The sequence below is a fragment of the Ranitomeya imitator genome, chromosome 2 (assembly GCF_032444005.1).
Source record: "Ranitomeya imitator isolate aRanImi1 chromosome 2, aRanImi1.pri, whole genome shotgun sequence".
Classification (NCBI taxonomy): Eukaryota; Metazoa; Chordata; class Amphibia; order Anura; family Dendrobatidae; genus Ranitomeya; species Ranitomeya imitator.
In genome coordinates this window covers 300,081,750-300,107,006 of record NC_091283.1, presented here as the reverse complement: position 1 = coordinate 300,107,006, position 25,257 = coordinate 300,081,750, and the positions used below count along the sequence as shown (strand labels likewise).

Sequence of the window (25,257 nt, the reverse complement as noted above, 5' to 3'; positions counted from 1 at the left end):
GCCTAGCCAGTCTCCAGATCTCAACCCTATAGAAAACCTTTGGAGGGAGTTGAAAGTCCGTGTTGCCAAGCGAAAAGCCAAAAACATCACTGCTCTAGAGGAGATCTGCATGGAGGAATGGGCCAACATACCAACAACAGTGTGTGGCAACCTTGTGAAGACTTACAGAAAACGTTTGACCTCTGTCATTGCCAACAAAGGATATATTACAAAGTATTGAGATGAAATTTTGTTTCTGACCAAATACTTATTTTCCACCATAATATGCAAATAAAATTATAAAAAAACAGACAATGTGATTTTCTGGATTTTTTTTTCTCAGTTTGTCTCCCATGAGGTCTACCTATGATGTAAATTACAGACGCCTCTCATTTTTTTAAGTGGTGGAACTTGCACTATTGCTGACTGACTAAATACTTTTTTGCCCCACTGTACTTGTGTAATGAGAACGGTGGAGAAGGCAGGATTAGAGCTGATCATAGATGGGACTTCTCCATCTGTCTGTGACCTTTACAATATTTGTTTCAGGGAGAAAATCTGACCCATATTAATACTACAGAGACATATGTGAGGGGTGATGAGCGGTGTAAAGAGGAGATTCCTACATATGACTACCCAGGTGAGTAGTGACCACTAAATGCAGAGATGTCACAGATTCTTCTCGGTCACCGGCTGCGGCTACTTTATCGGAGGTGTAGTGCGACCGTATCACAATCGTGTGGTCACCATTTTCCCTCTAGACCACAACATTCTTCTCCACCCAAAACTGTCCAAGTGACTTTGGGCATTGAAAGCCCTTTTCTATAGAACTTACAACCTGGAGGATCCAACTACCCCCTGAGATTAGAAGACTCTGACCGTTACCTGCCCAGATCTGTAAACTACAAAGCCAAATGACAGCGTACGTAGAATGTGCTGACAAGTTAGAAAAATATTATGATGAGCCTTTTAGAGAAAATGGAGGGTAATGATGTTGTTGGCTTCCAAAATCCCTGATATGAGAGGAAGGAAAAAATCAGGGCTTTGAAAAGCGCTGCCAAGTGCTGAACCATAAAGTTGAGTATCAAAACAAATGAAAGTAAAAAAAACCCAAACTTTTCATTTTAATATTCTACCCATTTCCGATGTGAACCAGCTCCTTCCTCAGGCATATACAAATGATACATTGTGGATGTTTCATATCCTCCAGAACGGCGTCACTGATCCAGTTGCTTAATTCATTAATTAAACCGCGCATATGGTGCAGTTTTTTGTGTTAAAACTTTTCTTCGTATACAAAACAATACAAATAGATGTAAAATACATATTGATGCACAATAAAATCCATATAAAGAAAAATATAGTACAGGGAAAATCCTCCGGTTTAAAGGTGATTAGTAGTGTTGAGCATTCCGATACTGCAAATATCGGGTATCGGACGATATTTGCTGTATCGGAATTCCGATACCAAGTTCCGATATTTTTGCGATATCGGAAATCGTAATTGGAAGTGTTCCGAGTCATCTTTGGCGTGTGCGGTGCGTATGGTTCCCAGGGTCTGAATACATGAATATATATCCCAGGGCCTGAAGGAGAGTTTCCTCTCCTTCAGACCCTGGGAACCATCCAGGATAGCTTCCGATACTTGTGTCCCATTGACTTGCATTGGTATTGGGTATCGGTATCGGCGATATCCGATATTTTTTGGATATCGGCCGATCCCATCCGATACCGATACCTTTGAGTATCGGAAAGTATCGCTCAACACTAGTGATTAGTTTAAAAATCCAATAGGATTCTCTATTCACAAGTCTTTGGGACCTATTAGACACACGTTCTGATATTTGTTCTAATATATTGAGTCTTAATCTGGTGGGATCTCGTTTATATTCTAAAATGAAATGCCTAAACAGACTGTGACAGATTACACCTTTCCTAATATTATGTCTATGGCTGGTCATCCTATTATGGATCGCTTGGGTCATTTTTAGATCCCTGATATTGGATGAATCTACCTTCTCCTCTTCTGTGCTGCTGAATGTGCTCATATGGTCCCTACAAGACCAGGTCCAGTCTTTCTGACCAAACTTCGCTTTTATGATTGACAACATTAAATGTGCAGTGAGGGCCAAGTGCGAATTTCTGCACAATAACAGCCATTTGGTAAATTCAAAAAAGTTCATTTTTTTCTCATTAATGTACACTCTGCACACCATATTGACTGAAAAAACAGGAATGTAGTAATTTTTGCAAATTTATTAAAAAAGAAAAACTGAAATATCACATGGTCATAAGTATTCAGACCCTTTGCTCAGTATTGAGTAGAAGCACCTTTAGAGCTACTACAGCCATGAGTCTTCTTGGGAATGATGCAACAAGTTTTTCACACCTGGATTTGGGGATCCTCTGCCATTCTTCCTTGCAGATCCTCTCCAGTTCCATCAGGTTGGATGGTGAACTTTGGTGGACAGCCATTTTCAGGTCTCTCCAGAGATGCTCAGTTGGGTTTAGGGCAGGGCTCTGGTTGGGCCGGTCAAGAATGGTCACAGAGTTATTCTGAAGCCACTCCTTTGTGTGCTCAGTGTCATTGTCTTGTTGGAAGGTGAACCTTCAGCCAAGTCTGAGGTCCAGAGCACTCTGAAAGTGGTTTTCATTCAGGATATCTCAGTACTTGGCCGCATTCATGTTTCCTTCAATGACAACCAGTCATCCTGTCCCTGCAGCTGAAAAACACCCCCATAACATGCGGCCACCATCATGTTTCATCATGTTGGGATTGTATTGGGCAGGTGATGAGCAGTGCCTAGTTTTCTCCACACATACCGCTTTGAATTTTCACTAAAAAGGTCCATCTTTGTCTCATCAGACCAGAGAATCTTATTTCTCATAGTCTGAGAGTCCTTCATGTGTTTTTTAGCAAACTCTATGCGAGCTTTCATATGTCTTGCACTGAGGAGAGGCTTCCGGGCCACTGTGTCATAAAGGCCCGACTGGTGGAGGGCTGCAGTGATAGGTGACTTTCTCCCATCCGCCTACTTCATCTGTGGAGCTCAGCCACACTGATCTTGGGGTTCTTCTTTACCTCTCTCACCAAGGCTCTTCTCCCACGATTGCACAATTTGGCAGACGGCCAGGTCTAGGAAGACTTCTGATGGTCCCAAACTTCTTCAATTTAAAGATGATAGAGGCCACTGTGCTTGGCCCCTTGGCCAGTTCCTTTGACCTCATGATTCTCATTTGGTCTGACATGCACTGTGAGCTATGAGGTCTTATATAGACAGGTGTGTGCCTTTCCAAATCAATTCCTATCAGTTTAACCCCTTACTGACATCGGGCGTAATAGTGCGCCGATGTCAGACTTCCTCCCTTTGATGTGGGCTCCGGTGGTGAGCCCACATCTTTCATCATGTTTTGAACAGCTGACATGTGCCCGCAATAGCCACGGGTGGAATCGAGATCCAGCCACGGCTATTAACCAGTTAAATGCTGCTTCAAACTCTGAAGTGGCATTTAAATTTCGCTTCTAGCAATCGCGAAGGAAATACGCACACCAGTGACAACTCGTCAGGTGATCGCGGGTCACCGGTGTGTTGGCATGACAATCTGAGGTCTCCTGAAAACCTCTATGGTTATCAGTGCCGGCTTCCTGTGAGCGCCACCCAGTGGTCGGCGCTCATAGCAAGTGAGTAAATCAGCTACATAGAGATGATCTGAACATCGCCTCTATGTAGCAGAGCCAATCAGGTTGTGGCAGCTTCTAGTCTCCTATTGAGACTATTGAAGCATGCCAAAAGTAAAACCCAAAAAGTTTTTTAAAATATAAAAATTAAAATCCCCCCCACCCTTTTGCCCATACAAAATAAAAATAAAATCAAACATACACATATTTGGTCCTGCTGCGCTCAGAATCGCCTGATCTATCAATAAAAAAAAGGATTAATTTGATTGCTAAACGACATAGCGAGAAAAAAAGTAAAAACACCAGAATTATGTTTTTTTGGTTGCTGCGACATTGCATTAAAATGCAATAACGGGCGATAAAAAGATCGTATCTGCACCAACATGGTATCATTAAAAACGTCAGCTCGGTGCGCAAAAAATAAGCGCTCACCCAACCTTTTATTTTTTAACAAAGTTTGTTTGTTTTTTGTTTTTTCACCACATAGATAAAAAAGAACCTAGACATGTTTGGTGTCTATGAACTCGTAATGACCTGGAGAATCACAATGGATGGTCAGTTTCAGCATTTAGTGAACGTAGCAAAAAAGCCAAACAAAAAAAAGAGTGAGATTGCACATTTTTTTTTTAAATTTCACCGTACTTGGAATTTTTTCCAGTTTTCTAGTATACAACATGGTAAAATCAATGGTGTCATTCAAAAGTACAACTCGTCCCGCAAAAACAAGTCCTCACATGGCCATATTGATGGAAAAATAAAAAAGTTATGTTTCTAAGAAAAAGGGGAGTGAAAAACGAAAACGCAAAACTGGAAAAGGCTTCGGGGGTTAAGTAAACACAGCTGGTTTCCAATGAAGGTGTAGAACCATCTTAAGGAGGATCGCAAGGAAATGGACAGCATGTGACTTAAATATGAGTGTCTGAGCAATGCGTCTGAATACTTATGACCATGTGATATTTCAGTTTTTCTTTTACCGTATATACTCGAGTATAAGCCGAGATTTTCAGCCCAAATTTTTGGGCTGAAAGTGCCCCTCTCGGCTTATACTCGAGTCAAGGTGGGTGGCAGGGTCGCCGGGTGAGGGGGTGAGGGCGCTGAGGCATACTCACCTAGTCCCGGTGATCCTGGCACTGTCCCCGCCTGTCCCACGGTCTTCGGTGCTGCAGTTCTTCCCCTCTTCAGCGGTCACGTGGGACCGCTCATTAGAGAAATGAATAGGCGGCTCCACCCCCCATAGGGGTGGAGCCGCCTATTCATTTCTCTAATCAGCAGTGCCGGTGACCGCTGATAGAAGAAGAGGCTGCAGCACCGAAGACAGCTGTGCGGGAGAAGGAGCCGGACGCCGGGACCAGGTAAGTATGTCATATTTACCTGTCCCCCTTCCAGCCGCCGGGCGCCGCTCCATCTTCCCGGCGCCGCTCCATCTTCCCGGCGTCTCTGCGCTCTGACTGTGCAGGTCAGAGGGCGCGATGACGCATATAGTGTGCGCGGCGCCCTCTGCCTGATCAGTCAGAGCGGAGAGACGCCGGGACCGGACGCTGGGAGCTGCAAGCAAGAGAGGTGAGTATGGCTTTTTTTTTTTTATTGCAGCTGCAGCAGCAGCAGCGGCACAGATTTATGTGGAGCATCTATGGGGAAATATGAACGGTGCAGAGCACTATATGGCACAGCTATGGGACAGTATGAACGGTGCAGAGCACTATATGGCACAGCTATGGGACAGTATGAACGGTGCAGAGCACTATATGGGGCACAGCTATGGGACAGTATGAACGGTGCAGAGCACTATATGGCACAGCTATGGGACAGTATGAACGGTGCAGAGCACTATATGGCACAGCTATGGGACAGTATGAACGGTGCAGGGCACTATATGGCACAGCTATGGGGCAGTATGAACGGTGCAGAGCACTATATGGCACAGCTATGGGACAGTATGAACGGTGCAGAGCACTATGTGGCACAGCTATGGGACAGTATGAACGGTGCAGAGCACTATATGGGGCACAGCTACGGGACAGTATGAACGGTGCAGAGCACTATGTGGCACAGCTATGGGACAGTATGAACGGTGCAGTGCACTATATGGCACAGCTATGGAACAGTATGAACGGTGCAGGGCACTATATGGCACAGCTATGGGGCAGTATGAACGGTGCAGAGCACTATGTGGCACAGCTATGGAGCAGTATGAACGGTGCAGAGCACTATATGGCACAGCTATGGGACAGTATGAACGGTGCAGAGCACTATATGGCACAGCTATGGGACAGTATGAACGGTGCAGAGCACTATATGGCACAGCTATGGGGCAGTATGAATGGTGCAGAGCACTATATGGCACAGCTATGGGGCAGTATGAACGGTGCAGTGCACTATATGGCACAGCTATGGGGCAGTATGAACGGTGCAGAGCACTATATGGCACAGCTATGGGGCAGTATGAATGGTGCAGAGCACTATATGGCACAGCTATGGGGAAATATGAACGGTGCAGAGCATATAGGGCACAGCTATGGGGCAGTATGAACGGTGCAGAGCACTATATGGCACAGCTATGGGGCAGTATGAACGGTGCAGAGCACTATATGGCACAGCTATGGGGCAGTATGAACGGTGCAGAGCACTATATGGCACAGCTATGGGGAAATATGAACGGTGCAGAGCATATAGGGCACAGCTATGGGGCAGTATGAACGGTGCAGAGCACTATATGGCACAGCTATGGGGCAGTATGAACGGTGCAGAGCACTATATGGCACAGCTATGAGGCAGTATGAACGGTGCAGAGCACTATATGGCACAGCTATGGGGAAATATGAACGGTGCAGAGCACTATATGGCACAGCTATGGAGAAATATGAATGGTGCAGAGCACTATATGGCACAGCTATGGGGAAATAATGAACGGTGCAGAGCACTATATGGCACAGCTATGGGGAAATAATGATCTATTTTTATTTTTGAAATTCACCGGTAAATGCTGCATTTCCACCCTAGGCTTATACTCGAGTCAATAAGTTTTCCAAGTTTTTTGTGGCAAAATTAGGGGGGTCGGCTTATACTCGGGTCGGCTTATACTCGAGTATATACGGTATATTAAATTTGCAAAAATTTCTACATTTCTGTTTTGTTTTCAGTCGAGATGGGGCACAGAGTGTACATTAATGAGAAAAATGAACTTTTTTGAATTTACGCAATAGCTGCCATGAAACAAAGAGTGAAAAATGTAAAGGGGTCTGAATACTTTTTGTACCCAATGTACATTTATTGATGCCTGCAGAAGATGTGTTGGCATGGCTCGAGCCCTGGTTTCATGGATTCACTCCATGTCATAAAATACTTTATGTTTTCAATCCTAAATACCGTATATACTTGAGTAGAAGCCAAGAATTTCAGCCCATTTTTTTAGGCTGAACTTGCCCCTCACGGCTTATACTCGAGTCATACCCAGGGGTCGGCAGGAGAGGTGGAGTGGCAGCTGTCTAAGCATACTCACCTGCTCCTGGCGCGGTGTCTCTGGTTCCGCAGCGCTGGCAGCTTCTTCCTGTAGTGAGCGGTCACATGGTACTGCTCATTACAGTAATGAATATGGACCCAACTCCACTCCCATAGGGGTGGAGCCGCATATTCATTACTGTAATGACCGGTACCATGTGACCGCTCACTACAGGAAGAAGCTGCCGGCGTCAGGGAAGCAGGGACCGTGCCAGGAGCAGATGAGTATAAGCAGTGCGCGATATTCACCTGCTCCCCGTTCCACCGCCGCTACGTTCCCTGTCCACTGCACTGATGCTCAGGTCAGAGGGCACGGTGACGCAATTAGTGCGCGCCGCCCTCTGCCTGAGCAGTCAGTGCAGTGGACGGGGAACGTAGCGGCGGCTGGCAGCGGTGAAAAGAGAAGCAAGTGAATACAAATAGTGCCGGGGGCCTGAGCAACGAAAGGTGAGTATGTGATTGATTTTTTTTTTTATCACAGCAACAGCATATGGGACAAATGACTGTATGGAGCATGTTCTGTCCTCACTAGATGAGGCAGGCTCATACGTAGCTATACAGTCAGCTAAACCGCTATACCGGGGTCCAATAAGGAGACTGTGGTTGAGTCTGTGCTTTATTAAACGTAGTGGTATATTGATGCGGTGAAACTGCGAACAATGATATACATAGAATCAGTGCATGGTATAGAACAAATACATACTACACATGAGGTACATTATGCATAACATTTAGAAGGCTAGTAACTGAACTAGAAGTACAACTGGTTAAGCTAGGCTAATATAGAGCATGGATTATATAGAGAAAACATAAAGACATACCGGCAATGCAATCGCAAGGGGGATGAAGTACAAGCGTCTTTCCTTGAAAGCAGACTGAAGGAAGTGAAAAGGAAATGGAGGGAAATGGAGGCTGAGCTACCATAATGCATTGCAAAGGGGGAGGAGAATGAGAAATGGAAAATGCCAAAAACAGAAAATGGAACTGCCAACATAACTCTGACCGCTAGAGGGAGCCAAAGCATCACAAACAAAGGTATGAATATATCCATACTGAGAAACCTGCAATTATGCAAACAGATAATCAGGGTAACAATATTTGATGGCGGAGACAGAACACTCCCCGTCTGGCATCAACAACAATAGGACCAGTTCAGATACCGGTCTGGAAAATGTCTTAGGTTCATTCCCTTTGGTCATCCTTAGCTCAATTTTGCGGACGTTGCCGTCCTTGCTCGGGAACGTTGCGGTAACTAGACCAAGTGGCCACTGGTTCCGGTGAATCTGACAGTCTTTCACAAGAACAAGGTCACCTATGTTCAGATTAGGTTTAGTAGATTGCCACTTCGTATGTGGCTGCAGGGTAGACAAATATTGTTTGCGCCACCTGTCCCAGAAAGTATTTGCACGACTTTGTACCTGTCTCCATTGGCGCTTGTAGAGGTCCTTAGCGTCGAATCCTCCTGGAGGGGCACTGGACAGTCCTGTTTTCTGGGTAAGTAGAGTAGATGGAGTCAATAACAAGGGCTCCTCAGGGTCGTTAGGAACTGGAACCAGGGGTCTTGCATTCAGCCATGGAGGTGATTAGGCTTTCGTGGGTAAGCCTCGCTGCTCCTTCTTGAAGAAGAGTGGAGTCAAGAATTCTCCATACTAGACCAATCATTCGTTCCCAAGATCCTCCCATATGTGAAGAGTGACGTGAGTTGAATGACCATGTGCAATCTTGGTCACTGAGGAACCTCTCGAGAGTCTTATAGTTTAGATTTGAAGGTATTCCTAATTCCTTTGCTGCACCAACGAAGTTAGTACCTCTGTCTGAACATATGTGCTTGATAGGACCACGGATGGCCATAAAATGTCTTAAGGCATTAATGAAGCTTGACGTGTCAAGGGACTCGATGACCTCTATGTGGATGGCTCTGATTGACATGCAAGTGAACATGACTGCCCAACACATCGAGACCAACGCTAGTAAAAGGAGGGTCTGGGCTGAGTCTATCTGCTGGTAGGTCAGCCATCTTTTGGGTTTGAGTTGAACCACGAAGCTTATGGCAGGTAATACATTTGTAGATGACACTACTGATGAGTCTTTTTACACCGATGATCCACACGCCAGCAGATCTAATGGCTCCTTCTGTAAATAGTCTTCCTTTGTGCTTGACCAGATTGTGGTAATGTTGTACGATTAAGTAGGCAACAGCGGCAATTGCTTTGACAGAAGCATCTGCAAATACGTACAGTCTTTGGCTCTGTATCTCAGTAGATGGCACAGGGGTGTATGGTCTTGGCACATTCAGGTTGGAGAGTGCTGCTAACGAGTTCTTCCACTCTTCCCACTGGGTCCTCTTCACAGGTGGCAGAGGTGCATCCCAGTCAGATGTTTCCCTAGTTAAGTCTCTTAGGCTACGTTCACACTAGCGTTGCGCCGCCCTGCGTCCGCGACGCACGAAAAAACGCGCACAAACGCACGCAAAAACGCGCGCGTTTTGCGACGCGTGCGTCGTTTTTTGATGAGAATCGGACGCACAGAAAATGCAACTTGTTGCATTTTCTTGCGTCCGACGCTAGCGTCGTAAACGACGCAAGTGTCAAAAAACGCAACCCAAAAAACGCACGCATCCCCTATGTTAAACATAGGGGCGCGTCGCCGCTGCGTCGCCGCTGCGTCGCCGGCGCAACAGCGACGCACATTGGCGGAACGCCAATGTGAACGTAGCCTTAGTAGGGCCTTGCCTTTTATAGTAACAGGAGCTGCGAAACCCAAGGGATCGTACAGACTGTTGATAGTAGACAGGACGCCTCTACGTGTGAAAGGCCTTTCTTCCTGGTTGTCCTGAAATTTGAAAGTGTCTGACTGTAGCTTCCAGAGAAGCCCGAGGCTGTGATGCTTTGGTGTGGGGTCTGACCCCAGGTCCAGGTCTCTGAGACCATTACATAGGTCCTGAGAAGGGAACGCTTCCATGAGTTCTTGGCTGTTTGAGGCTATTTTATGAAGTCTAAGGTTCGAGCAGGCAAGCATGTCCTGGGTTCTCCTGAGAAGACTTTTGGCAGTCTCATTTGAAGGCATGGCTTTTAGACAGTCGTCGACATAAAAGTCCTTTTCTATGAATTGTCTGACATCTGCTTCTTATTCTGCTTCTCCTTCCTGAGCCGACCTTTTGAGTCCATAAATGGCGACTGCAGGTGAAGGACTGTTGCCAAAGATGTGCACTCTCATGCGATACTCTGTGACTTCTTTAGTAGGATCATTGTCTCTGTACCAGAAGAATCTTAGGAAGTTCCTGTCTCTCTCTCTCACAAGGAAACAATGGAACATTTGTTGGATGTCAGCGATGAAGGCAATGGAATCCTTACGGAAGCGCATAAGTACACCCAATAGTTTGTTATTGAGGTCTGGTCCTGTCAGTAGAACGTCATTCAGGGAGACATCATTAAATTTAGCACTGGAATCAAACACGACTCTGATCTGGCCTGGTTTCTTAGGGTGGTATACTCCGAACATGGGTAGGAACCAGCATTCTTCAGAGTCTTTGAGAGTGGGAGCTAGTTCTGCATGACAGTTTTCAAAAATCTTTGACATGAAGGAGAAAAGGTCATCTTTCATCTCTGGTTTCTTTTGCAGATTACGTTTGAGAGAGGAGAAACGTTGTAATGCCTGATTTCTGTTGTTCGGTAGACGTGGTCTGTGGGTTTTGAAGGGAAGAGGTGCGACCCAGCTGTTGGTCTCATCTTTAACGAGCCTCTTGTCTATTACCTCTAAGAACAACTTGTTCTCTACCGACATTGCCACTCTGTTGTCCTGTTTAGTTCTCTTGAAGACTGTACATCCTAACTGATCCTCATAGCTTCCTGACACTATTCTGCTGTCGTGAGTAAAGTCTATTAAATGGTTGGGCAGTTGGATGCTGTGTGGTAGTTCCCTGACATGGAACTCATTGTTACAAGGTTGAAACAGAGATGGTCGTCCTTTCTCCAATGTATTTGTCAGCATGCTTGTCACAGAAGATGGGGCGTGCACGGGTCCCAAGCATACGTTGCCAATTATGACCCATCCTAGGTCTAGCCTTTGGGCATAGGGAGCGTTGTGAAGTCCATTGATATGACGTCTCACTTTATGAACCTGCAGGATATCTCTCCCCAACAGCAGAATTATCTGGGCCTGATGGTCGAGTTCCGGTATAAGGTGTGCTATTCGTTTTAAGAGAGCGTGATGGATTGCTACATCTGGTGTAGGGATTTCAGATCTGTTGTCTGGGATCTGGTTACATTCGATGATCGTAGGTAGCGGTAGGCAGAATTGTCCGTCTAAAGACTCGATTTGGTAGTCAGTAGCTTTCCTGCCTGCTGTTGTCACAGTACCTGCACACGTCTTTAAGGAGTAGGGAGTGCTTGGCCCTTTGATGTTGAATAGGTCAAAGAACGTTGATCTAGCCAAGGATCGATTACTTTGATCATTCAAGATAGCATACAGTCTTACAGCTTGGTCTCTATGGCCCTTCGGGTATACTCTGACGAGGCATATTTTTGAACAGGACCTACTGTCTATTGTCCCTTTGCAGACTTCCGTACATTGTGAAGTTATCTCTGGCGTAGCTGTATCAGTGTTCCTTTCCTCCCCGCCATGCTCACTGTCAGCTGGCGTGTTTTGTGTACTCCATGGAGCTGGGCCAGGGTGTAGAGCGGTGTTATGATCTGTGGTGCCACATTCTGTGCATTTTACACTGACCTTGCAATCCTTGGCGAGATGAGTTGTGGACGAGCAGCACTTGTAGCAGATACCGTTTTCTTTCAGGAAGCTTCTGCGATCTGACATAGATTTTCCTCTGAAGGCTCTGCATCTCAGGAGAGGATGAGGCTTCTGATGAAGTGGGCACTGCTTGTCAGGGTCCTGCACCTTTGTCTCTGATTGGGAGCAGCCAGCAGACCTGTAATTAAAACCTGAAGAAGAAACATAAGTCTTGTCTACTGCTGCAAATGTTCTGCGTGGATTTGCAGGTGGTGATGGTGTGGCATATGGTATTGCAAAGTCAAAGCTGGGATCGTTTCTAATTCTCGCTTATTGGTGTATGAAGTCTACAAAAACGGAGAAGGGAGGGAATGGAACACTGTGTTTGTATTTGTACGTGAAACCATGTGTGAGCCACCTCTCCTGTAGATTGTAGAGCAACTTCTGGACTATAGGGTTAACACCTCTGGCTGTGTCGAGAAATGCAAGTCCCTGTAGGTCGTCCTCGTATTTGGCAACTTGGACTTCCTTTAGCAGGTCGCTTAGCTCTCTAAGTTTCTGGAGACCTTTGTTAGATATTTTAGGAAAGTCATCGATTCTTTTGAACAAGGCTTTTTCTATTACTTCTGCTGAGCCGTAACACTCATCCAGCCTTTTCCAGATCTCTTTGAGGCCAGTTTCAGGGCGGTTTATATTAATGTCTCTGATCCTTACTGCGTGTTTGACTGACTCTTCTCCCAGGTATTTGACTAACAGGTCTATCTCTTCCCTGTGTTGTAGCCCCAAGTCTCTAATGAGATTTTGGAAGGAAGCTTTCCAAGCTCTGTAACCTTCAGCTCTGTCAGTGAATTTCATGAGTCCCTTGGCAACCAGTTCACGTCGTGTGAAGAACTTGGCAAATTCTGTCATGAACTGGTTGTCAGCAGAGTATACTGGTGATGGGTCGCCCTGATAGTGATGTGAGGTGCGTTCGCACCTGTTAGTGTCCTCAGGGTGGCGCCAGCCGGTGCCATATTGCTTCGGCTTGATGTACGGTGTGTCAGCAGGGTGATCCACGTTGGTTACCTGATGAGGGGTAAGGTAGTCATTAGCAGAGTGCCTTCTCTAACTGCATTCTTCTCTCTTGCTTGTCTCTCTCTAAGCACGACCTTCTCTCTTCATCATCTAGGCGTGCTTTTTCTAATTTAAGTTGCATCTCTTGGTCAGCAAAGCTCGCTCGTATTTTGGCGGCTTCAGCATTTGCGTGGGCAATGGCGACCGCGCTGCTGATGGATGTTGTCTTTGAGGAGACGGAAGTAACATATCTTGTCCTATGTGATTTGTGAGACATGGTGTCTTGGGAAAGTACTTGGCTGTGCAGAGATGGCTGCCGTTTCACTGTTCTGTCCTCACTAGATGAGGCAGGCTCATACGTAGCTATACAGTCAGCTAAACCACTATAGCGGGGTCCAATAAGGAGACTGTGGTTGAGTCTGTGCTTTATTAAACGTAGTGGTATATTGATGCGGTGAAACTGTGAACAATGATATACATAGAATCAGTGCATGGTATAGAACAAATACATACTACACATGATGTACATTATGCATAACATTTAGTAACTGAACTAGAAGTACAACTGGTTAAGCTAGGCTAATATAGAGCAGGTATTATCTAGAGAAAACATAAAGACATACCGGCAATGCAATCGCAAGGGGGATGAAGTACAAGCGTCTTTCCTTGAAAGCAGACTGAAGGAAGTAAAAGGGAAATGGAGGGAAATGGAGGCTGAGCTACCATAATGCATTGCAAAGGGGGAGGAGAATGAGAAATGGAAAATGCCAAAAACAGAAAATGGAACTGCCAACATAACTCTGACCGCTAGAGGGAGCCAAAGCATCACAAACAAAGGTATGAATATATCCATACTGAGAAACCTGCAATTATGCAAACAGATAATCGGGGTAACAATATTTGATGGCGGAGACAGAACAGAGCATCTTATTGGGCCATAATCAGCATTTATGGACCATTACATGGGGTAAATGACTGTATGGAGCATCTTATGGGGCCATAATCAACATTTATGGAGCATTACATGGGGCAAATGACTGTATGGGGCATCTTATGGGGCCATAATTAGTATTTGTGCAGCATTATATGGGGTGTATTTTGTATGGAGCATCTTATGGGGACCATCATGAACTGTATGGAGCATTATATGGGGCTCCTGATTCAATATGGATATTCAAAAACACTTAACCTACTGATGTCTCGATTAATTTTTCTTTTATTGGTATTTATTTTTATTTTTGACATTTACCGGTAGCTGCTGCATTTTCCACACTAGGCTTATACTCGAGTCATTAAGTTTTCCCAGTTTTTTGTGGCAAAATTAGGGGTCTCGGCTTATACTCGGGTCGGCTTATACTCGAGTATGTACGGTAATTCGGATTGTGCAGTAATCTCTCCTGAAATGGGGGCGCTAATACTTTCTCTGCTCTTCTGGTCAGGACTCATAGTAGCTCCAGTAGTCCACCATAAATGAATGCAACTCCGGTTTAGTGTTGGAGTTCTCCCCTCATACCTATGTTGTTGTTGAGGATGTAACTTTTTTTTTTGATACATGTTCATTCTGCATGATAGTTTGAATGTGGTGGGATCGGCCTGCCTCACTTATCTGAGTCTGTAACTCCCTGGTAGTGTTTAGAAAAAGGTTTCAGTTACCAAATGCCTGAGATCTAAATTTAAGATCCCTCAGCTCTGCACTATCATAAAAAGTTCTATTTAAATGTCTAATATTTCTTCTTGACATTTATCTGACAGAAAATATTGGTCCTCACAATAGTTTTTATTGCTTAGAGCCACCGAGTCCCATACTCCAATTACTCCAGAGAAGTTTCACCACTACTCATTTTTTTTCCTGAGGATGATTGTTCAGCTTGATCATTTCAGTAGATGTGTTATTGTCTATAGTCACAGTTTTGCCCATTACCCTTTAACTTCTTTAACCCCTCTACATGGATTTGGACTTACATAGAGACCCCTAGGCTTGAAGCACAGTGTTACCTACTGTTCTGTGGAGTAAGATGGGAAGAAGAATAGACAGATAACCATGTCAGAACCACGAGGCCAGAGAAAATACTAACTCAGGAGACATAGGAGTAGTCAGTAGACAGGCTGGGGTAACAACAGCAAACAAATACACAAGCCGGGAGCTGAGCACAGAGGACTGAACTAGAGGAGATCAAGGCTGTATCTGGCAGATTCCAGCAATATGCTTCAAGCTGTAGTAAGGTGTGGTGCTTTCAAAGTCCAATTCTGATTGCCCAAGGTGTTCTCAATCTCAGACGGACATATTGCGTCTGCTTTGGGATTGTCCCAGATTGTCCTCCTATTGGATTGTAGTGTTGAACTTCATTGGAGTGGTGTATGGGTACGTTATCCCTAGGGATCCGTTGATATCTATATTAGGGTATGTGGACGAAATATTAACTGACAATACGGCTAAAATTGTAATTGCAAGATTATTGGGCAGCACGGTGGCGCAGTGGTTAGCACAGCAGCCTTGCAGCGCTGGGGTCCTGGGTTCAAACCCCACCAAGGACAACATCTGCAAAGAGTTTGTATGTTCTCTCCGTGTTTGCGTGGGTTTCCTCCGGGTACTCTGGTTTCCTCCCACATTCCAAAGACATACTGATAGGGAGTTTAGAATGTGAGCCCCAACGGGGACAGTGATGATAATGTGTGCAAACTGTAAAGCGCTGCGGAATATGTTAGCGCTATATAAAAATAAAGATTATTATTTATTATTATTGTTTGCTGCAAGGAAACTGATTGCAAAATATTGGGTTAGAGAGGAGCTTCTGAATTCATTACTCAAATGAACCACATAATTCAACTTGAGATAAGTATTTACACCAGGAGAGACAAGCTGGATTTCTTCCATAAATTATGGCAGCCGTGGTTGGATAGGATTAATTTATGGTATACTAGTATATAGTATTATAGAGTACAACTTATGGTAAACTGCAACACTGATATTGTCAACTATGGACGAATTATTGTTTGCTCCTGATATGGTTTCCATCGGGGGGTTAATTTACTGTAAAACATAAAATGAGTATGAACATGTGATCTGTTGTAAATCTTGTTATGGTTAATACAAATTTATCTGATTAAAAAGGTGTGGTGCTTTCCAAATGGCTAAAACAGGGAGCAGATTACTGCAGCTGACAGCACAAACACCCATACTTCCAGACTGGATGGTACTACAGATGCCAGGCACCCAAATCTTAGTGGCTGGGAAGAGCCTGTACCGCCAAGAGCTTCTGGTTCCAACCCCACCTCTGTTACCAGCATCGCCTGCAGAATTAGTAAGCCGCGTCTGGTGTCCGAAGCAGACGTTGCAGGAGCAGATCCCAGAGGAGATGGGGCACACCATTTGCAGAATCCCTAATATGACAAAATTGCAGAAAACCAGATCAGATGAAATCCCTATAAAGTGACTCCATTTTGTAAATTATAACCCTCAATCAATTAATCTATAGGAATAGTGACTATTTTGACTGCACTGCAGTTTCCAGATATTAGCACGCGCAGTGAATGTTGGAGAGTGAAAATTGCAAATTTCCCAAGTTATTACCCAACACATATTACCCAGATTGTGCTCCAGGAGATACACATGCCGTAAAATAAGTGGTTTCTTCTCACAATAGTAATGCCAAAAGCATGGATGCTTAATGTGGTTTTGAGCACAGTCTAGTAAACTGTAAACTGTCATTGTCTTGGTGAATAATTTAATAATTTTGCATAACTTACCATTTTTACAGACCGTTTAAGTAGAAATGTTCAAAAATATAGAATTCAAGGATATTTTATTCTAAAATAATAATTGGTTTTATTCTTGGCAGATGACCGTACCAGGAGATCAGCAGGACAGCTGACATCTTCAATGTTTAAATCAGATAATCTTGAGATCCCACAGGATACAATTGAAGTGAATGCCATTACTCCAAATATACCATCATCCCTTCACAGCAAAGATCTGTCATCTGATCATTTGGAACAGGTCCTGTCTTCTGATTCATTGCCTAGTACTAATGAAAATCAAAGTCTCAAAATAAGCATTAAAAATCGAACTGCTCCTAAAGCAATGAAGACATTTTCATTTTCAGAATATGGAAATAGTTTTCCCCTAGAAAAGTCATTTCTCAAACAACAAAAACTTCACAAAGCAGACAACAGATTTTCTTGTTCCAAGTGTGGGAGATGTTTTAACCAGAACTCAGATTTTTATTCGGAAAGCGCAGCTTGTTACCCACCAAAGAACTCACACGGGAGAGAAGCCTTTATCCTGTTCAGAATGTGGGAAATGTTTTATTCGAAAAGCGCATCTTGTTACCCACCAAAGAACTCACACAGGTGAGAAGCCTTTTTCCTGTTCAGAATGTGGGAAATGTTTTATTCGAAAAGACCAGCTTGTTATCCACCAAAGAACCCACACAGGAGAGAAGCATTTTTCCTGTTCAGAATGTGGGAAATGTTTTAACCAGAAATCGCATCTTGTTAGCCACCAGAAAACCCACAGAGGGGAGAAGCCTTTTTCCTGTTCAGAATGTGGGAAATGTTTTAAACACAAAGCAAATCTTGTTAGCCACCAGAAAACCCACAGAGGGGAGAAGCCTTTTTCCTGTTCAGAATGTGGGAAATGTTTTCTAGCTAAATCATTTCTTGTCAGACATCATAGATCTCACACACGGGAGAAGCCTTTTTCCTGTTCAGAATGTGGGAAATGTTTTAACCACAAAGCGAGTCTTGTTAGCCACCATAAAACCCACACAGGGGAGAAGCCTTTTTCCTGTTCAGAATGTGGGAAATGTTTTAACCACAAAGCGAGTCTTGTTAACCACCATAAAACCCACACAGGGGAGAAGCCTTTTTCCTGTTCAGAATGTGGGAAATGTTTTACCAGGAAAGCGAATCTTGATAGCCACCATAAAACCCACACAAGGGAGAAGCCTTTTTCCTGTTCAGAATTTGGGAAATGTTTTAACCAGAAATCGAATCTTGTTAGCCACCAGAAAACCCACACAGGGGAGAAGCCTTTTTAATTTTCAGAATGTGGGAAATGTTTCGTGAAGAAACCATCTCTTTCTAGCCACCAAAGAATTCACACAGGGGAGAAGCTTTTTTTAAGTTCTTAATTGTTTTTACATAGTCACATACAAGTGCTTCTAACTAAATTAGAATATTATCAATAAGTTAATTTATTTCAGTTCTTCAATGAAAAAAATGAAACTCTTATATTAGTCATTACAGAGTGATCTGTCTCAAGCGTTTATTTCTGTTGATGACTATATCCTACAGCCAATGAAAACCCAAAAGTCATTATGTCAGTAAATTAGAATAAAAACACCTGCAGTGGCTTCCTAAACATTTAAAAAAGGTCCCTTAGTCTGTTTCAGTAGGCTCCACAATCACGAGGAAGACTGCTGACTGGACAGATGTCTAGAAGGCAGTCATTGACACACTCCAGAAGGAGGGTAAGCCACTGTAAAATATTAGTATTTCAATAATAATAAAATGTAGATTACATAACATATGCAGGTTATAACTAGCAAATAGATACTCTGTATATTGATGGAATTAGTTATTCTGAGGATTTTGGCCAATACATCTGTTCTCTGTTTGTCAGAATTATAGGGCTTTTGTCAGAACTGTCAATATGTGTCTATTTGGAGATAGTAAATGGTTCTTAAAGGTCATAGGCTATATGCTTAAGCATTTCAAAATGAGGTAATGTACAAAAAACTAATATTCATATTCCGCAAGTTACTAGTGTTCTTCTAATATTGTAGAGGCTATGAACATAGCGGCAGAACATCTTATGTTGTTCTGAGACAGGAAAAATAGAAACCAATGTAAGTCTATGGGTCAAAATAGTATATAAGCTGACCTAACTCTTGTTCAGGAGATCTCTCATACTTTAAGAATCTCCAACCCGGACCACATCAACTTCAAGATCATATGTAAGAACCACTGAATGCTTGTTTTCTCTTTTATAATCTAATACTTATTTTTGGGTGCTATGAACTTTTCTTCATTTTTGTAATCACTTTTTGAATAAACATTAAACAAGATTTGTTTTATCCACATAACTCAATATTGCGTTCCTTTCTATCCTCACCGTGCTCTTACTTAAAGTGAACCTGTCTCCCCGAAAATCGTGGGTGAGGTAAGCCCACCGGCATCAGGGGCTTATCTACAGCATTCTGTAATGCTGTAGATAAGCCCCCGATGTTACCTGAAAGAGGAGAAAAAGAGGTTAGATTATACTCACCCAGGGGCGTTCCCGCTGCTGGTCCGGTCGGATGGGTGTCTCTGGTCCGCTGCGGCGCCTCCCATCTTCATTTCAAGACGTCCTCTTCTGATCTTCAGCCACCGCTCCGGTGCAGGCGTACTTTGTCTGCCCTGTTGAGGGCAGAACAAAGTACTGCAGTGCGCAGGGGCCGGAAAGGTCAGAGACGCCCGGCGCCTGCGCACTGCAGTACTTTGTTCTGCCCTCAACAGGGCAGACAAAGTACGACTGTGCCGGAGCCGTGGCTGAAGATCAGAAGAGGACGTCTTGGAATGAAGATGGGAGGCGCCACAGCGGACCAGAGACACCCATCTGACCGGACCAGCAGCGGGGTGAGTATAATCGAACGTCTTTTTCTCCTCTTTCAGGTAACATCGGGGGCTTATCTACAGCATTACAGAATGCTGTAGATAAGCCCCTGATGCCGGTGGGCTTCCCTCACCCGCGATTTTCGGGGTGACAGGTTCCCTTTAAAAAAAAAAGTAAGACTAAATTCGTTATTTAATAACCCAATGTTTCCCCCGGGGCTTGACCCCCAACCCTTTTCCTGGTGGATCTTGAAAGGCCTAACTACAATAAAACACCTCTGCTCCCCGTTTAATGTCGCCTTATGTAGACAGGAATTTATCCAAAAACATGAACCCCCAGTGTTAGAGAAGCGTTTCGCATGAATCAGATCTTTGATTTTGTTAGGAGAAGTGTACCAGGCAGGGATTCTTTTAGACTAACTGGATTTGAACAAAAATGTTCAAGCGATCCCCTGGGGAAAGGGGTAATCTCTTTATTATACTCTTCCTTTGCCACTACACAAGAGGAGAAAAAACTTAGATTTATGCGGCAATGGGAGGAAGATCTGGGGTTCGAAATATCACTAGAGGAATGGCAACGCTGTTGTGACGCTTTATCAAAGGGCTCCCATCAGGTATCCATGGTCGAATCTTCCCTCAAAGTCCTCCATAGAACATATCAGGTACCCACGAGGCTGCATGCCATTTATCCTCAGATATCAGACAAATGTTTTAGGGGTTGTGATGCGCCTGGGGACATGAGACACATATGGTGGACATGCCCGGTGGGGGCTGGCCTGTGGCGGGAGGTGAAGTTCTTGGTTGATAGAATGTACGGAAATGGGATACCACTGGACCCACTGACATTCCTACTCGGATTAAAACCACCGGGTGTTTCCAAAAACCTACAGTTAGGTCCATATATATTTGGACAGAGACAACATTTTTCTAATTTTGGTTATAGACATTACCACAATGAATTAAAAAAAAAGCAATTCAGATGCAGTTGAAGTTCAGACTTTCAGCTTTCATTTGAGGGTATCCACATTAAAATTGGATGAAGGGTTTAGGAGTTTCAGCTACTTAACATGTGCCACCCTGTTTTTAAAGGGACCAAAAGTAATTGGACATTTGACTCCAAGGCTATTTCATGGACAGTTGTGGGCAATCCCTTCGTTATGTCATTCTCAATTAAGCAGATAATAGGCCTGGAGTTGATTTGAGGTGTGGTGCTTGCATTTGGAAGGTTTTGCTGTGAAGTACACATGTGGTCAAAGGAGCTCTCCATGTAGGTGAAACAAGCCATCCTTAAGCTGCAAAAACAGGAAAAACCCATCCGAGAAATTGCTACAATATTAGTAGTGGCAAAATCTATAGTTCGGTACATCCTGAGAAAGAAAAAAGCACTGGTGAACTCATCAATGCAAAAAGACCTGGGCGCCCACGGAAGACAACAGTGGTGGATGATCGCAGAATAATCTCCATGGTGAAGAGAAACCCCTTCACAACAGCCAACCAAGTGACCAACACTCTCCAGGAGGTCGGCGAATCAATATCCAAATCTACCATAAAGAGAAGACTGCATGAAAGTAAATACAGAGGGTTCACTGCACGGTGCAAGCCACTCATAAGCATCAAGAATAAAAAGGCTAGACTGGACTTAGCTAAAAAACATCTGAAAAAGCCGCACAGTTCTGGAAGAGCATTCTTTGGACAGATGAAACCAAGATCAATCTCTACCTGAATGATGGAAAGAGAAAAGTATGGCGAAGGCGTGGTACAGCTCATGATCCAAAGCATACCACATCATCTGTAAAACACGGCGGAGGCAGTGTGATGGCTTGGGCATGCATGGCTGCCAGTGGCACTGGGTCACTAGTGTTTATTTGATGATGTGACACAGGACAGAAGTAGCTGAATGAATTCTGAGGTATTCAGAGACATACTGTGTGCTCAGATCCAGCCAAATGCAGCCAAACTGATTGGTCGTCATTTCATACTACAGATGGACAATGACCCAAAACATAAAGCCAAAGCAACCCAGGAGTTTATTAAAGCAAAGAAGTGGAATATTCTTGAATGGCCAAGTCAGTCACCTGATCTCAACCCAATTGAGCATGCATTTCACTTGTTAAAGACTAAACTTCAGACAGAAAGGCGCACAAACAAACAGCAACTGAAAACCACTGCAGTGAAGGCCTGGCAAAGCATCAAAAAGGAGGAAACACAGCGTCTGGTGATGTCCATGAGTTCAAGACTTCAGGCAGTCATTCCCAACAAAGGGTTTTCAACCAAGTACTAAAAATGAACATTTTATTTAAAATTATTGAATCTGTCCAATTAATTTTGGTCCCTTTAAAAACATGGTGGCACATGTTAAGGAGCTGAAACTCATAAACCCTTCATCCAATTTTAATGTGGATACCCTCAAATGAAAGCTGAAAGTCTGAACTTCAACTGCATCTGAATTGTTTTGTTTAAAATTTATTGTGGTAATGTCTATAACCAAAATTAGAAAAATGTCTCTGTCCAAATATATATGGACCTAACTGTATATAGGTAGGTGATTTTATTGGGAATGGCGACCAAAATACACATAGCATAAAGTGGAGGACTTCCTCACTCTCTATGTCCCAGGTTAAAGACAGAATGAACACTATCATGATGTATGAACGTATTCAAGCGACGAGAACTGACGGCTGGAATTCCTTTTTTCAAATCTGGTCTCCGTGGCTAGACTTAAACCCCGGAGATCAAATGACACTTGCTCTTACACTTTCTCCGTGAGGCATTGACTGGTAGTCCCTAGATGGACCGAATTGCTGCACCCCTTTTTTTTTTTTTCTTCTTTCTTCTTCTTACTCTGAGTTGATGACCTAAAATTAGCCTATGTCGGTGTCGGCCTGATGTTTATTATTATGAGAGAAAATTACCGTATATACTCGAGTATAAGCCGATATTTTCAGCCCAAATTTTTGGGCTGAAATTGCCCCTCTCGGCTTATACTCTAGTCAAGGTGGGTGGCAGGGTCGGCGGGTGAGGGGGAGAGGGCGCTGAGGCATACTTACCTAGTACCGGCGCTCCTGGCGCTCCCCGCCTGTCCCACGGTCTTCGGTGCTGCAGTTCTTCCACTGTTCAGCGGTCACGTGGGACCACTGATTAGAGAAATGAATATGCGGCTCCACCTCCCATAGGGGTGGAGCCACATAGTCATTTCTCTAATCAGCGGTAACGGTGACCGCTGATAGAGGAAGAAGCTGCGGCACCGAAGACAGCTGTCTGGGAGAAGGAGCCGGACGCCGGGACCAGGTAAGTATGTCATATTTACCTGTCCCCGTTCCAGCCGCCGGGCGCCGCTCCATCTTCCCGGCGTCTCTCCGCTCTGACTGTGCAGGTCAGAGGGCGCGATGATGCATATAGTGTGCGCGCCGCCCTCTGCCTGATCAGTCAGTGTGGAGAGACGCCGTGACAGGACGCTGGGAGCTGCAAGCAAGAGAGGTGAGTATGGCATTTTTTTTTTACTGCAGCAGCAGCGGCACAGATTTATGTGGAGCATCTATGGGGAAATATGAACGGTGCAGAGCACTATATGGCACAGCTATGGGGAAATATGAACGGTGCAGAGCACTATATGGGGCACAGCTATGGGGAAATATGAACGGTGCAGAGCACTATATGGCACAGCTATGGGGAAATATGAACGGTGCAGAGCACTATATGGCACAGCTATGGGGAAATATGAACGGTGCAGAGCACTATATGGCACAGCTATGGGGAAATATGAACGGTGCAGAGCACTATATGGCACAGCTATGGGGAAATATGAACGGTGCAGAGCACTATATGGCACAGCTATGGGGAAATATGAACGGTGCAGAGCACTATATGGCACAGCTATGGGGAAATAAACGGTGCAGAGCACTATATGGCACAGCTATGGGGCAATAATGAACGGTGCAGAGCACTATATGGCACAGCTATGGGGAAATATGAACGGTGCAGAGCACTATATGGCACAACTATGGGACAATAATGATCTATTTTTATTTTTGAAATTCACCAGTAAATGCTGCATTTCCACCCTAGGCTTATACTCGAGTCAATAAGTTTTCCCAGTTTTTTGTGGCAAAATTAGGGGGGTCGGCTTATACTCGGGTCGGCTTATACTCGAGTATATACGGTATTATAAAGTGGATTTATAATGCTCCTACCCTAATGTACTTACCCTTTTGTATCTGTCCTGTCTTAGTCTTGTCTCAAACTAATATGCACAAATGTCCTTTATTTGTTATACTATGTTTTTGTTGATATAAGTGCAGTTTTTGTACTTTCAAAACTCCTATGTTGGGAGACCATTGTGTTATTCTCGAAATAAAAATTATTGAAACAAAAAAAAAAAGTAAGAAAGTGTTATTTTTTTCTAACATTTTGGGGAGCCCAGCCAAATCTGATTTTTGTGCTATTTTGAGTGGATTCCTTTTCCTTGCACACAGGGGAGGAGAGCTCTGCTAAACACCTGTTGTTCAAGGTGCAGGAATTCCACTATTTCACGTCACAAGGATCAGACAGAACCTACAGAGGAGTGAAGATTTGTGTCTCCAATCATAAAGAGCTGCATGTGTCCCATCCAGGCGGAGGTCTGAGGAGTCAGTAAAGACACAGAGGACCATCCATTGACCATTGGATCAATCCACTAGAGGAAAAGACATTCCATATGTGAGAAAATGGATTTTATTCATGATTATTCTAAGAAAACTATTATAGAGTTTGTTTGTTCATAGCCATACAGATTCACAATTATGGTCTAGTTTGTATAGCCAATGTGAAGCAGAGAATCTTAAAATTGATAAGAGGTTTTTCTCAGTAAAACAAGTTACAGAGAAAGCTTCAAAATGGAATGTACATGGTCTGAGTGTACAATAATTTAGTCTTTGAGAAAACTGAAACACAAACACATAAAGCATGTACTATCACCCAAGACATTGGTCATACTGACACACAAGAGTCTGACGGGGATTACTTCAATTGTCCAAATTGTTTGATATTGTCAGAACATAATGAACAATTGGAAGATCAAATTGATACTTGAACAGAATTATTGTCCAAATTGCACCAAGATCTAAAAAAAGCTTCTGTTGTTACACGATCAAACAAACAGGAAGACAATGCGCCACATCATTTTTACCAGACACACAAAATCCAGATGTTTCAGTAGAAGATTTACAGGCAGATGAACTACAACAGAAAAAATTCCATGACAGAGCAGCACAAATTAATCTGAAAATACACAATCAGTTAATGAAAATTGTAAACGACGTTCCTAACTTCAATGACAAGATGGATGCCTTTTATAATGTGGACATTTTTGAATCAAACACAGATGAATTCAATCTTAATGATGAACAAAAAAACAATATATTCAAAGTATGGTTACCATCACATATGGGAAAAAGGTTACAGACCACACCCAGATTAAATGATAATGAATTGACACATAGCACAAAAGAAGACAGACTTAGACAATTAATACTGTTTACGACCGGTGAAGCCACTCCTACAATTGATGTCCTGGAAAATGTACGAACTAATATTAATGTTGACCCATTTGCATTTTTGGTAAAATTTGAACAGGCCTTTAGGATGGTGATGAATCTTAGGCCTCAACCGGAGCCAACATCCATGATCAGATTTTTTGTAAAAAAAAGTTCAAATATTTAGAGCCTGCCTCAGAGCAATTGGTTAGTGCTCAG

At 43.7% G+C, this 25,257-nt stretch overlaps 1 protein-coding gene across 1 annotated transcript in view; it reads left to right on the top strand.

Annotated features, from left to right (window-relative positions):
* LOC138666448 (gastrula zinc finger protein XlCGF17.1-like) overlaps positions 1–18,905 on the top strand; it is a 33,766-nt gene extending 14,861 nt beyond the window's left edge. Inside the window, exons 2-5 of the mRNA XM_069754672.1 lie at positions 17,168–17,420; positions 17,517–17,656; positions 17,705–17,838; positions 18,834–18,905. Coding sequence (XP_069610773.1) covers positions 17,168–17,420; positions 17,517–17,656; positions 17,705–17,838; positions 18,834–18,905 — 599 coding nt within the window. The remainder of the gene's footprint in view (positions 1–17,167; positions 17,421–17,516; positions 17,657–17,704; positions 17,839–18,833) is intronic.
* The last annotated feature ends 6,352 nt before the right edge of the window (positions 18,906–25,257 follow it).